This window comes from Chelonoidis abingdonii, chromosome 9 (assembly GCF_003597395.2).
Source record: "Chelonoidis abingdonii isolate Lonesome George chromosome 9, CheloAbing_2.0, whole genome shotgun sequence".
NCBI lineage: Eukaryota > Metazoa > Chordata > Testudines > Testudinidae > Chelonoidis > Chelonoidis abingdonii.
This window is the reverse complement of record NC_133777.1, coordinates 43,657,240-43,672,979: the sequence shown is the minus strand read 5'-3', so window position 1 is coordinate 43,672,979 and position 15,740 is coordinate 43,657,240. Positions and strand designations below refer to the sequence as shown.

General features: G+C 43.7%; 1 protein-coding gene across 5 annotated transcripts in view; it reads left to right on the top strand.

Moving 5' to 3' along the window:
- Nucleotides 1-15,740, top strand: part of MYO9A (myosin IXA) — a 451,053-nt gene that overhangs the window by 291,679 nt on the left and 143,634 nt on the right. For all 5 annotated transcript variants that reach the window (XM_032791130.2, XM_032791129.2, XM_032791131.2 and 2 more), the window contains 2 exons: nt 549-665; nt 13,820-13,954. In XM_032791130.2, the coding sequence (XP_032647021.1) occupies nt 549-665; nt 13,820-13,954 (252 nt within the window). The remainder of the gene's footprint in view (nt 1-548; nt 666-13,819; nt 13,955-15,740) is intronic.

The following is a 15,740-nucleotide window of genomic DNA, read 5'->3' as shown; positions in this document are numbered from 1 at the left end:
CAGTGCTTGGGCTGTAGAGCGCCATGTAGGGTATATACCTGGGTAGATATTCAAAGGCTACAGGCATGTCTTTACTCACCTAAGCAGTACCTCACCATCTATGCTGTTTATAGCTGTGCTAGCAGTGCTAACTGTGTGTGTACTTTACACACCACCACAAGAACTATGCAGTGTAGATGGGTCTTATAAGTGTGATTTGCAACTCCTGGCATTGGAGCCAGCAGGTTTTAGGTATTCAGGAAGCTGAGTGATTCCATCAAGGCTCAGATCTCATCTGTCTCATTTATTGTACTCTTTGAGCTGGCCTCCTGTATCATCCACCAGAGAAAAACCAGCCAAATTCAGGGGGCATAGTTCAGGCTTGATTGAATAGACTGGTAATGAAGACAAATCACAAAGTGCTTCAGGAGCAGTGAAGCACATAATGAAGATAAAAGTTTTCTCTAAAATAAAGATGGATGTTGGACACACGACTACTTTATTATTACGTAAACCAGTTTTAATGCAGGTAATTAATTATTTCTAATAATTATTTTAATTTTTTCTAGGCCGTGACTGTGCGGAATTCCATGGCTAAATCATTGTACAGTGCCCTGTTTGATTGGATAGTTTTTCGAATTAATCATGCACTTTTGAATACAAAGGATGTGGAGGAAAGCACTAAGGTAACATCTGGATTCTCCTGTCAGCTTGTCAGGCTGAAAACTTCCTCTTGTAAAATATATAACTACAAGGTAAAACATTACCTAAACAATTGATGGCAAATTGCCTGGCAAAGGGAGTAAAATTTTCCTTGTGCAGCATTAATGTTAACATTTAAAGAATGAGCACATAATTTTGTTTTTTTCAAAAGTGATGTTTTGTGAGTCGGGGGCAGATCTTAACGGGTCATGAATTGTGTCGAGAATTTTAGGCCTGGAAGTAACTTGTGATAGGGAGAGGTTTTGTATTGGACACAAAAAGATATGTGCCCCTGAAAAGGAATGCCAATCTCCATGCATTTAAAAGGGTGCTGCAGAATGATAGCACCCTATGTTGTTGAGAAGGAAATCAAAAGAGGCTAGATGTGTGAATACTGCTTGAAGGCATTGTTAATGGGGTTGCTCTACTTTATTGATTTAAAGAACAGTACATAAATATTTTCTTTTGCCCTAAAGAGGCCCTGACTCTTGAATATTTATTGAAAGCTAAGGGTGTGGGTGGGTGTATTTTTAACTAGTCATTTATTTAGGAAGTTTTAACATTTATATAGATCCTTGCCATGTAAATGTTAGAGACAATACAATAATCATTACAACGGTGAACTTGTGTTTAGAGAAACATTATACAGTAGTACAATCAGAGCTCTGTTTAACAGAATGTTACCATGTTAGAGTGAAAACAATGAGAAGTCCGTGTGGCACCTTAGACTAACAAATTTATTTGGGCATAAACTTTCATGGGCTAGAACCCACTTCATCAGATGCATGAAGTGAAAAAATACAGGAGCAGGTATAAATACATGAAAGGATGGGGGTTGCTTTACCAAGTGTGAGGTTTAGGTTTAAGTTTAGGTTTTGTAATGAGACAACCACTCCCAGTCTTTATTCAGGCCTAATCTGATGGTGTCCAGTTTGCAAATTAATTCCAGTTCTGCAGCTTCACAATGGACTCTGTTTTTGAAGGGGTTTTTTGTTGAAGAATTGCCACTTTTAGGTCTGTTGTTGAGTGACCAGAGAGACTGAAGTGCTCTGATTTGTGTCCATTTATTCTTTTGTGTAGAGAATGTCCGGTATCAATTTGCAAACTTAATTTTCCCAATACTAATTTCTCCCTACTGTTATTCACACCTTCTTGTCAACTGTCTGTAATGGGCCACTCTCTTACCACTTCAAAAGTTATTTTTCCTCCCTTGGTATCCTGCTGTTAATTGATTTATCTTGTTAGACTGACCTCACACTTGGTAAAGCAACCCCCATCCTTTCATGTATTTATACTTGCTCCTATATTTTTCACTTCATGCATCTGATGAAGTGGGTTCTAGTCAACAAAAGCTTATGCCCAAATAAATATGCTAGTCCCTAAGGTGTCACAAGGGCTCCTTGTTGTTTTTGCTGATACAGACTAACATGGCTACCACTCTGAAACATGTTAGAGTGAGCATCTTTAACCATGACATTGTCATTTCTAATGATTTTATTAAATCAAGTGAAATCTCTGATAACACATTTAACAAACCAGTCGTATCAATTGAATGTTAATATTCAAAAAGGTTGGACAGGATGCAAGTGTGTGTTTGCATGCACATGTGTGTGTAAATAATAAATATATGCACACATTCGGCTAGTCCAGTTCCCTTGGCTTTTATGTTTTTGGCACAGACCAGCAGAAATTCTCGGTCATATGTCTTAGCTGACACAATGGCTGCCAAAGAATGATTGTTTAGCTAAGTGGTAACATTGCATTTGAATTATCCTACTGTACGATTGGTTGAAATTACAGAACTTAACATATGTCTGACCCATTATTTTACTGCATAGAAATGCTTTGTAATTTATATAGGAAAATAATTATGGTCTGTGTGCACAAATCTTTCTGGTTTTTTGTAAAAATGCGTGTTTAATATGTGGTGGTGACTGTGTTGGCATACAAATTTGTTGAAATGGATAACATACTATGTTTCTTCTGGCTGCTCTCACTTTGATATTTTACTGTAAATTTTACATTCTGTACAATTTCCAAGGGTCTGAAAGCTTTTCTCGGGGCAGTCTGAAGAGGGAATTTATGTATTTGGAGAGCATATAAATTCGCTTTATTGTCAAGGGAATGGATATCAAAATATTAACCAGATTAATTCACTACTTCTTTTAAAAGTAAGTTTTAAAACACTAGCTGTTCTTCAATATCTGTATGCATACTTGGGCTAGAACATTATTACTTATCTTACTGAACCTAGCTAGAATACTATAAAAGAATTACATGTTTGTTTATGGCAGCACATCAGGATGAAGAATAGAAATACTTAAAAATAAGTTGATACATAACACTTTTCAACTTCAAAGCATTTTCCATACCTTTATTTAAGATTCACTTTCACAACTCCCCAGAGAGGTATGTAGAACTATGTATTATGTTCATTTTGAGTAGTGGAACTGAAGCACAGAGCTTAACGCCTTGTCTTCACAGGGAAGTTAGCACAAAATAGCTAGAAGACTTTTGAAGGGCTTGTCTACGTGGCAAGTCAGGATGTGAATGTATAGCACACCAGCTTGCTGCACAGCAATGTCCTGTGAGCACCCTGCTACACTCAGTGCAAGTCCCAGAGTAGAAGAGGTGCCCTCAAGTATGTTCTTACCCCATGTTAGCTAACTTGGATTAAAACAGCAATGAAGACATGGCAGCTCGGCTTTTAGCTTTAGTTAAAGCCTATATGGGTACTTGGTTGAACTGAAGTTGATAACCCAAATTAAAAGCCGAGTTGCTGTGTTAGCTAACCCAAATTAAAACCACACCTTTGTTTGCAATGTAGACATATTATAGGCTTCCATCCCTCCCTCACCTGTTCATGTCTCTGCCTAACTGTCCTGAAAATGTAACTTCTTACTGGGCTACAAAGACCTGAACATCCACCTCGGCTTGGATTGGGCCTGTTGTGCTGCTTTTGTAGTTGGGGATTTGGAGTGCCTCACGCAGGAGGCTGCAGAAGAAAGCAATCACCTACTTAGAAGTACAGCGTTAGTGTAGCATGAAATAAGGATAAAAATACTGCTTGACTCACACTGCCATATGAAGACACATACAGCCACCAGTAGGGAACAAAATGTTCTGGGATATTACTGAAATCAGGGCAAAACCCCAGTTTCAGTAAAACCAGCTGGGCATTCTCTGTAAACCAAAACTTCTAGTCAACCTAATCAGAGTCCTTCTAAAATTCCCTGCAGTTCTCTCCTGCATTTACCACTGGGGGTCTAATTTATTGTATTTGAAACAAATACAAACCCTATGGATAAGCTGTGTAGTTTTGTTGATTAGAAAAGCTACACCTTCATTCCCAGTGCTAGACGTCATTTGCTGGTATCTCCCATCATCTGGCCTGACTCAGCAGACCAGTGAAAAGGGGAAGAGAAGAGAATATTCATATCCTAATAGGTAGGTTTATGCTGTATATTGCACTGGCTTCTTTTTTGGACCTTCTCAGTCCCTAGTATCAAATACGTAATCTTTGTCCCTCCAATGCTTTTCAAATCCCTTATTGGAAGGACTTAGATCAGACCTTTGATCCATTTTTAGTAAATGTACAATGAATTATTCTGTACAAAAAAAAAAAAGTAGGGGTTGGCTTCCCTTGCTTGCTGGCAGTTAGAATTTGTAGTTTGTCGTCCCTGACCTGAGTCTTGAGTTGCTGTAAGCTCTGTCCTTGTTCTGTAGCAGTTCTGCTTTTTATCAGTTTTAGTGTGAGTCACTTGGTCTTATTGTGTATTCTTCATTTCCTGTGTTCCTGCTTCTATACCTTTTAGCTGTTTTACCATTGCTGATACAATTATCACCTTTTTTATTCCGCAAGTCTCAAGTCTGTCTTTTATTAATGAGGTCATAGATTTTCCTTCTGGTATCAGCGATAGTATTAAAGCTTTCAGATAGCTCTTATTGATTTCTCTTTACCTTTTAACATATGTTAGGCTTTGTATGAGTCCAGGGACGCCCAGGGAGGGCAAGTGGGGCAATTTGCCCTGTGGGGCCCCCATGAGAGTTTTTTGGGGCCCCTGAAGCGGGATCCTTCACTCACTCTGGGGGCCTCGGAAAACTCTCACGGGGCCCGGGCACCCGGAGCTTCTTCCGCTCCAAGTCTTCGGCAGCGGGGGTTGTGTGCAAAATTTAGATTTTATTTGTAAAATCTAGCCTTGTGTTACTGTACTAGTCATTTTCTACATATTCATGTGTCATGGTTATGTTGCTTTTTTGTTTCTTTATTGAAAATTGAACTTAAAAATAAGATAAAGGCTAGACTTGCATGCAAAAGTTCATATTCTTCTTCGAGTGCTTGCTAATGTGTATTCCACAGTAGGTGTGCATGCTTGCCACACACTGGTGCCGGAAGTTTTCCCCTTAGCAGTACCTGTACTGGGGGAGCACTGTGGCGACTCCCATAGCCGATCTCGACGGGATAGGCGTCATCGTTCTCATTCCAGTTCCCACTTAACTAGATGTTTTGCTCGAGATTCTCTTGCGATGCCTTGGCACTGGAGATTCCACCGCCGGCATGGGTACTGAAGCAGCTCTTCAGGCGGGTACCATTCCTTGACTTCGAGGTCCAGGTCCCGAGGAAGGCACCTCTGCTCATACCGTTCCCATGAGACCGTGTGCTCAGTGGTGACCTCGGGCCTCGGCGCCCAGCTGCCCATCCTCGGCCCGCGTGGGACAGCTACGGCCACCAGGCCCTCAGACAGGTCAGTGGCAAGGGGCCCCATGGCAGAGACAGTGGTGCAAGTGGGCACCGTGGCCACAAATGCCCGCCCTGACGGGGGCCCGCTTGGTCGCTGGAGCGTCTCAGGCTCCATCAGCCTCATCCGACCACCTAAGAGACAGATCGGCAGGCTGCAAGTCGGCAGACCCGCACCCAGACTCTGATCTGGGGCTCGACCCCTGCACCCCTGGTACCAACCGAGGCCTACAGCTCGGCGCCGGCTCTTTCCCGAGCACCGGACAACACCATAATGGTGCCTCTGCCACCAATCCCTCAGGAGGATTTTAAGACACACCAAGACCTGCTAAAGTGAGTGGCATCCAGCCTTCAGTTGCAGGCTGAGGAAATGGAGGGCCCCTCCGATTCCCTCTTTAACGTGTTGTCTCCCTCAGCACGAGGCCGTGTGGCTCTGCCCCTGCACCAGGGTGTAGCCAGCTTTTCCAACACCCTGTGGCAAACTCCCATCTCCTTGGCGCCAATCTCCAAGAAGGCTGAAAGGAAGTACTTTGTGCCCACCGAGGACCATGAGTACTTATATTCCCACTCAGCATCTAACTCGCTTGTGGTAGAGTTGGTAAACCACAGAGAGCGGCAGGCCAACCTGCACCTACCCCCAAGAATAAGGACACCAGACGACTGGACTCCTTTGGTAGAAAGATTTATTCCTCGGCAAGCTTCCAGCTCAGGATAGCTAACCACCAGGCCTTACTGAGCAGATATGACTTTAACGTGTGGGAGTCTCTGCCTAAGTTTGACCTCTCCTCCCAGACCAGGACAGGAAGGACTTTAAGGCGCTAGTAGAAGAGGGGGCAGCGAAGGCGAAAGCGGCCCTGCAAGCGGCATCAGACGCAGCCGACATGGCAGTCCACTCGATGGTTTTGGCTATCTCCATGCGCAGGGCGTTGTGGCTCCTCTTGTCTGGACTGTTGACGGAGGCCCAATCCTTTATGCAGGACTTCCTATTTGATGGGAAGGTGGTCTTCGCGGACCAGGCAGATGTTAGGCTGCATGGGATGAAGGATTCCCGCACCACCTTGCAGACCTTGGGCCCCTGTGTCCTTCCAGCTAAGGACAAGGCCAAAACGCAACCGTCGGCTCAACCTGCGAGGGGCAGATACGAGCCCCCGTATAAGAGACCGAGAGACCAAAAACTCTGGTCTCAGAGGCAGTCCCACTCCGCCCCGCAGTCTGGGCTTTTTAAGGGCAAGAGGCAGGGAAAGAGATGGTTTTGACTATTTGCTCAGGGGCACTGGTCCTGTTGCCAGGGAGAACCCCTAATTAATAAAATTTGTGTTCTGCAACTGTTTGTCTTCCACATGGCGTGGTCCCGTATGACATTGGATCAGTGGGTCTTCAGCACCATTTCCAAGGGCCGCAGGTTGCAGTTCATCTGACCCCCTCCAAACCACCCACCCTCCCCTGTAGGCCCTGGGGACCCAGAGTATGCCCACCTCCTAGGGCAGGAGGTGGACAATCTACTACAGCTGGGGGTGGTGGAAAGAGTACTGGTTGAACTCCAGGACAAGGGTTTCTACTCCTGGCACTTCCTGATCCTGAAGGCCAAAGGTGGCCTCAGGCCCATCCTGGACCTGCGGAGCCTAAACCATTTTCTAGCCCATTCCAAGTTCCGCATGGTATCCTTGGCCTCTATTATCCCTTCCCTGGACCCGGGGAACTGGTATGCGGCCTTGGACCTTCAGGATGCGTACTTCCACATCCATATTTTCGAGGGGCACAGGCGCTTCCTCCACTTCCTAGTGGGAATAGACCACTACCAGTTTGCGGTCATCCCATTTGGCTATCCGTGGCACCCAGAGTTTTCACGAAGTGTATGGCTGTGGTAGTTGCTTACATCAGGCGGGAGGGGGTACAGATCTTTCCATACCTGGATGACCGGTTTCTCAAGGCTGACTCTCATTCCGAGGTACAGACCCATGTGGAGCTGCTCCTGTCAACAGGTGCCGGTCTCAGGCTAGTGGTGAAAGAGACCAAATCAACCTTAGTTCCAGTTCAGCACATAGAGTTCATTGGGGCGCTGGTGGACTCTTCGAGGGCCACAGCCTCTCTCCCCCTGGATAGGTTTGAGAGGTCTCATTGCCTCGGTCACGGCTTTCCCGGTGACAATGGCAAGGGCATGCCTTCGAATTCTAGGTCACATGGCGGCATGTACGTACAGGGTCTGCCATGCATGGCTCCGAATGAGACCCCTCCAACTCTGGCTTGCCTCCCAATTCTCCCAGGCCCGGGACAGGCTAGACAAGATCCTCATGGTTCTGTCCCCGATTCTGGCTTCCCTTCAATGGTGGTCTTACCCAAGCGACATGCTGCAAGGAGTTCCCTTTTGGGAGGCCAATCCATCTGTGGACATGGTGACCGATGCGTCAGAGCTGGGTTGGGGAGTCCACACAGGGAACATGCAAACCTAAAGGACATGGTTGATCCCAGACTTGTCCCTTCATATAAATGTCAAGGAGCTCAGGGCAGTACGGTTGGCGTGCGTGGCCTTCCACATCCACCTTCGCGGCAGGGTGGTCAGGGTCCTCACTGACAACACCACAGCCATGTACTACATCAACAGGCAAGGCGGGACTCGCTCCCTAGTCCTCTGCCAGGAAGCCTGGAGCCTATGGGAGTTCCGTATAGCCCATGATATCTCCCTGAGATCTCCTCAGCAGAGTTTTCTCCCCCCAGTATGAGTGGTCGCTCCACTCAGAGGTTGCTCATAGGCTCTTCTGAGAGTGGGGAGTTCCCCAGATTGACCTCTTTGCAACCCACCAGAACAAATGTTGCCCCCGATTCTGCTCCAGGGGATGACTGGGGAGGGGCGCGATATCCGATGCGTTCCTCCTGCAGTGGTTGAGCTAGCTTCTTTATGCTTTCCTCCCATTCCCCCTTATCAACAAAGTCCTGCAGAAAGTAAAAGCAGACAAAGTGAAAATCATCCTCATAGCGCCAGTGTGAGCCCGCCAACACTGGTACGGGACCCTCCTCTGCCTCTTGGCTGCCCCCCGAGGATGCTGCCACTCTGCCCGGATCTCCTCTCCCAGGATGGGGGCCACCACCTCCATCCCAATCTAGCTGCGCTCCACCTGACAGCGTGGTTGCTCCGTGGCTAGACGAGGAGGAGGGCAGATGTTCAGAGCAGGTAAGGTGGGTCCTTCTGGAAAGTAGGAAACCGTCCACAAGCCTGGACCACGCTGGCGAAGTGGTCCAGGTTCTCCAAGTGGGTGAGTGAGCAGGAAGACTCCCCTTCCTCCATGCCTCTCCAGCTTATCCTGGACTACCTCCTGTCCCTTAGGATCCAGGGACTGGCACCCACCTCCGTCAGGGTACACCTGGTGGCCATATTGGCCTTCCACCCACCAGTGCAAGGGTACTTGGTCTTTTCCCATCCTATGACCTCCCTTTTCCTGAGGGGCCTTGACCGTTCATTCCCATACACTAGACCCCCTGTACCACAGTAGGACTTAAACCTAATTTTGTCCCGACTCATGGGTCCTCCCTTTGAGCCCCTGGCCACGTGTTCATGGTTTCACCTCTCTTGGAAGGTAGCCTTCCTTGTAGCGATCACGTCGGCCTGACGTGTCTCAGAGCTCAGGGTCTTGACCTCGGAGCCCCCCATACAGTCTTCCACAGGGACAAAGTCCAGCTCTGCCCACACCCAGCATTCCTTCCGAAGGTGGACTCTGCCTTCCATATGGAACAGAGCATCTCTTTTCCTGTGCTCTGCCCTAAGTCCCATTCCTCCAACGAGGAACGCTGCCTCCATACACTTGATGTACGTAGAGCGCTGGCCTTTTATCTGGATCGGACCAAGACATTCCAGAAATCTTCGCCACTTTTTGTTGCCTTGGCTGAGTGAGTGAAAGGGCAACCTGTCTCCACCCACCGTCTTTCCCACTGGATCACCTCGTGCATACGCATGTGCTATGATCTGGCAGGGGTTCCCCCGCCACCAATCATCAGGGCATACTCTGCGAGGGCTCAGGCCTCATCAGCTGCCTGCGCAGCCCATGTCCCTATCCTAGACATTTGTAGAGCGGCCTCTTGGGCCTCTGTTCACACGTTTACTTTGCATTATGCAATCTTCTCCCAGTCTAGGGATGACACTAGGTTTGGCGGGGTGGTACTCCATCCTGGCCTATCATGAACTCCTACCTACCTCCAACAGGTATGGCTTGGAATCACCTACTATGGAATACACATGAGCAATCACTTGAAGAAGAAAGGAGAGTTACCTGTTCCGTAACTGGTGTTCTTTGAGATTTGTTGCTCATGTCTATTCCACACCCTGCCCTCCTTCTCCTCTGTCGGAGTTGTCCGGCAAGAAGGAACCAAGGGTGGGGGGGGTGCGCGGTCCCCCTTATAGCACGATATACAGGCACCACTCCAGGGGTCGCCGCAGTGCTCCCCCAGTACAGGTACTGCTAAGACAAAAACTTCCAGCACCAGTGCACATGGCGAGCACACACACCTACTGTGGAATAGACGTAAGCAGCACATCTTGAAGAACGCCAGTTACGGAACAGGTAACTGTTCTTTATTTCTGTGCATGCTTTCTGCATGGCAACCTTATGCTGAAATAAAGACTGCAACTAGCAAACTTCAAACAGGAACTTCAGAAGTTTTAAGAGGTACAAATTATTTGAATTTGTGTTTCATTATTTAAATATTGTACTGTAAACTGAATTTTCAGTTCATCTGTTTAAAAATGCAGTACGTATATGTATATAAAGGAACATGCAAAGTGAAATCCATACAAGGAAATGTTAAGCATATTCCAGTGATGTTGGGGGCGCTTCCCGAGCCATAGGTCCTTACATCAGAGAACAAAAATCAAACTAACTAGAAAGTCTTTCATTATACCTGCTATCAGTGTTGCACTTATCACAGAGATGACTGAGAGATTTTTGTTTTCACACACGAATACATCCATATTAGAAGAACTGCTTTTTTGTCAACAGAAGAAAAGTTATTTGATTGTTTACTGAGTAAATACACTTGTTGGGTTGGGGTATTTGACAAACTTTGTCCTTGATAGAATGATACAACTCATGCGGACCCCTCTGGAGTACTTTTCTGGGGAAAAAACAATAGTGTATATGTAGAAGTGCTGGTTTAATAAATAGAAAATATTTTTTTAACCATTCTGAGTAGCTACAGTAAGGCTACATTCCCCTTTTTGGACCAGAAAACAGGGAAGTGGTTGTGAAACTCACAGGTGGTGTTTCAGATATTTGGTCAAATCCAAGACTAACTTAGCCAGAACTGCATTCCTTTTGGGAGTGGCTTAACGTGGTGATGCATTTACATCCCAAAAGAGCATTTTCATTAGCGATTTCGAACATGAACTGGTTGACTGAAGAGCTCTGCTCTAGTCTCCCTTGCATGAAATTGTAAAAGTAAAGGACTGTTTTTTAAAATCTGAGTGTCTTGGCTCAGCTATAGAATTTCTAACACAAAAAGCAGTTTGGAGCCAATTTTAAAACTATAAACAGCACACATGCTGAAGCATCACAGAAAGTGGGAGCCAGCAATCTGTGGCTATATTGTTTGATCCGTTTGATGATGTGTTAGAAGAGATCTGAGAAAATTTCTGTCTTGTCCAGTGCAACAATCACTGTAGCATACTGCATTGCTCATTCTGTGTGCTCAACTTGATGTCTCTATTGACTTTGTTTAAAAGGAGAATTTTTGGATATTAACTTTACATTGTTGTTTCTTTCCTTTACAAGTTGGAGATTCATGGGGTGCTCAGAGTAGGGAGATATGACTGATCATTGGAGCCCTTAATACTAATGCAAGATCAAAAGAGAATATTTTAAATAGATTTTTTTTTCATTTATAGCTGGAATAGCCATAATAAGTATTTTATTGACAGTCCAGCTAGGGTAAATTAACAGGCATTAGAAATAAGGGAATGATGATCATGCTTAAATGTTCCATATTAAATTATTTTTGGAAGGCAACTTAAAAGATCTATTTGTATTTAATGTTAATTGGACTTGCACAACAGTGGTTTAATTTAATCCAAAGGATTTTGACATGCTGCTCATTAGAGAGTGAGTGCAACTGGAGCTGGCAATTTACCATGAATTCTTTCCTTTAAAAATTCTTGCCATTCTTTAACACGTACACTCCTGTGTGCATGCGTGCATGTGTCGTGTGTGCGCGCATGGTTACTTCACATGAAAATAAGAGACTTATCACCTATTTAAAGAACTTGCGTGAAATATTTCACGTTGTAGCCCTAAAAGCATGCGTCACACTAGAATCTTTCCTTACTTAAACAGGAGGAAGTGCAAGTGGCTACTAGAAGATTGGTCTTGTATTTGAAACACTGACTTTTGTCTCATGTTTCTGTTGTTCTTATTTACATATGCATAATATATGTAAAACATTTTTTATTTAAGCTGTTATATTTATTACACAGAATATTCAAAATATGTTGTATTAAGGTGTCTGTACATGTAAAACAGTAAATAAAAATATAGTCCATCATACAATCTATTGTTAAGCTGTAGTAAACGTTCCAGGACTGTGTATATAGGTATACTTGATAGAGAACAAAGGGACTGCTATATCTGAGTAGAACAATGGCAGGAAGATTTGTAATCCTCTAGGAGGAGTGAATGTATGTGTGTTTAGTCATTCTGTCTGTTATTTGGTCCAGAGACTACAAATTTCAGTCCTTTGGTCAAACTATTGTTTCACATGAATGTTTGGCCAAATGATTAAAACTTTCAGGCATTTGGTCAAATTACTGAAAATATCATAACAGATCGAGGCATGTAATCTATTTGTAATGTTGGAATTGTGGGGAGGAGGAATGATAGCAGGGAAGTTGGAATGCCAAACGAGACAGAGACATGGGATGGCAGAAGAAAGGAATTGGAGAGATGGACTAGGGATAACCACGGATTTTGTTTAATGTTCTTTCAAAAAAATGATATACAGTGCAATGAGATGACTTTATTTACACAACCACTAATTTAGTTCATTGGAATCTAAGGCCATTTCCACACTACCATTAGCGGCATGATTGGCTCTAAATATGGTTTTATATCTGGGCATAACAATTGTATCTACCCTGACATTTTAGTGTTCTTCCACCATGGCAGCTAGGGAAGAAGCATTTTGCCACTGTATCATTTGACCCTGCTGGGATCTGGTCAGACCACAGTGGTGTAAAAAAAACTTGTGGTCAATCTGTTCCATTACCCACTGCTGCTAGCGCTGCTGGAGCTGCACTGGTGCTAGAGTAATGATGGGAGAATTTCCTAAAATTCTACATGTGGATCAGAGCAGTAAGATTGATATTTGGTTCGTAACTTTGACAGGTGGTGATGTATTTTTTCCCCTGCCAGAGGCTTAGGCTTGGTCCATGGTTCTAATTCTTTTTCTTGTGTGACCAGAGCCCTCTTCCTGTAACGGTTTAACCAGGCTTTCTTCTTTCCATCTGTCTTTGTAATAGGTCATTCCAGTGTGCAATTCACCATGAACTGCTGGTGCTGCTCTCTTTCCATGTCATACATGCACTTTTATCCCCTGCTAAAGTGCAATGGGGATAAGTGTTTTTTTGTTTGGTTTTTCATTTATTTTATTTAAAAAAAAAAAAGCATCAGAAGAGTTGCACAGAATGACCTTTCATAATCACATAGCAAAAATGTTAAATTGCTTTTCTTGTATATACTTTCTGATCTGTTGTGTCATGCAGGTTTGATATTATAGAGAGTTGCTCTGTGGCATTGCCTAAGTGAGTCCTTTCCCCTCAGTTATTGTGGTGCATTACTTATTTATAAACCCCTCCATTGTGTATTTTACTTTGAAATGTTCACAGCTGGAGTGTAACCATTTACAAAATTAACTCAAGGAGTCCAAATAAGCACATCCCTTTGGGTTACCCTTCATGGTACAAGTAATTTTTTCCATTGGGTGAAAGCTTTTACGTCTTAGATCCAGTGGAGTAGGTTGGAACTGTATTCAGATTTCCCCTAAGAGGTGATAATTCATTTAGCTGTAAGTGAAAGCCAGATGAGCACATTATTATTTAGACCAAAAAGTGTGCTGTCAGCTCAGTGTGGGAGGGAGTACTACAAACAGAAGGGAATTTAGTGTATCTCTTCAAAAGAAAGTACATTGAAGTATTTCCTTCTAGTAAATCACAACTAACTTGGTACCTAAAATTATGTATTGTCTCCTTGATTTATGTACAGCCCTCATCGTGGAATAATATTAATAGTTACAGCAGTGATTACAGATCGTTATACTCAATAGATTTCATTCTGTTTGTATGCTTTCTATCATGAATGATGTTCTCACAGTACATTAATTGATCGGATTTTTCTAAGCAGCATACTTTGTTTTGTTTTACAGACTTTGTCCATTGGAGTACTTGATATCTTTGGGTTTGAAGATTATGAAAATAACAGCTTTGAACAATTCTGCATTAACTTTGCTAATGAACGCTTACAGCACTACTTTAACCAACACATCTTTAAACTAGAGCAGGTAGGTCTGAATATTCACTGCATGCTGCAAATGACAATTTGCATAGACACGTTATACCTTAATGACTTGGAGTTTTTCAATTACAGTGTAATTTTTTTATGTATGAATTTGTGCTTTAATGGATTTAGTCATATTTGAAATCTAAGATGTATTTTTTACTAGTGATTATCTATAAAAGCCATCATGCCCTAGATCTCTTATGTCAAATGACTCCTCCATTCTGGGCCAGCTCTGAACTTAGAAGCACACATAGTTCATGTGAGGATCCTGAAGGCCTCAACTGTTGTACATTTGTCTTCTATGTGTGCGCTCTGAGGTTCCCCAAATAAGAAGTCTCTCTCTCGCCCTTATGTGGACTCTCTGCCATGCTATCTAGATGCCACATTTATTCAAAGTTCACACTCTTCCTTCCTCCAGTGTCTTTACTGCTTTCCAGTGAGGGTGGGGTTTCTCTCACTTGTGTTTTTAAGGCAAAGCAGAGGCAGCCATTACATTGCCATTATTACAGGAGGGCTTGTACAAACCACTTGGTCATGTATTGTGTCCAAAAGGTGCCAAGACTCTGGCTCATTCTAATTTCTGATGGTCAAGGTCCTGCAGCCAAGAATGTTCAGACTCTGGAGAGTTTTGTTGTGACTGATCCAGAGCTGTCAAGGTGTGTCATGGAGGAAAAATGGTTCTTTAAGATATCTTGGCCATAATCCACTGAGGACTTTAAAAATTAGGGGGAAAAAACCCCAAGAAACAGTTTTGTTACTGAATGGGGAGCCATAAAACTCAGAGACCCAATATGTTGTGTTCTTGTATGACTGTATTGTGTGGTAGGTAGGCTCCCTAACAAGTTGCAGGATGTCTCCTGCAATCCTAGGTAAATCATGCTGCATTAGAAGTGGCAAGGTGTGGACCAGTGTTGCTACATCCACGTTTGATAGAAAAGGTATAGCCTCCTAGCTAGCCAAAGGTGGAAAAAGACATTTCCAATCACCTGTTGTTTGGTATCCAGCAGCCCTACACAGGCTGAACAGATCAAGAACAGATTTTTTTAAGAGCGAGTTATTTCAAGTTGTGAAATGAACAATTCACGAGCAGAGTCTTGAATTTATGGCCAATAGGAAGAACGCTCTCTGTATGTGATTTTGCACAGATTTTAGCTAAACCAGAGTCAATGCAAAATTCAGTACATGGGGACATTATGTAGATCTTTGAGTCTTTCTAAGGGACTTCAGGTCCCTAAACTTATTATTGAATTATTATGCTAACACCTATATTGCTAGATAGTATGTTCATCAGTGGCATTTAATCAAATATAATGAAAGCTCATTACATAACTTTAAAGTATTCATTTTTCTATGCATGCAGGTCCACAGGTCCTCACTATGTTTGAAATCCTGACTGTTGAGATTAATGGGAATTTTGCCATTGACTTCAGTGGAGCCAGGTTTTTGTCCAGTGTGCCTTCAGCATACTTGCTTCTTTGAGGACAGAACCAAACCTGTACATACCAGGCAGAGCAGACAAGTTTAATTCTGTGCCTCTGCAGCACCACAAGAGGCCCTGAAATGCCAGACAAGCCTGGCGAAAAGGGAAAGGCACAGATTGGCTTCTCTTGCTTGTGCCCCAAGAAGAGGACACTTAAGATAAGCTATGTAGCACTGAATAATTTGAAACACTTCTGAGGCAGTTTGTTGCAAGTTCTACATCTTCCTCTGGACCCTCTTGTCCTTGCTAAAGGGGCTTTTTGCTGAAGGACACCCTAGAATTGATACCTCATTGAGGTGAAATTTCA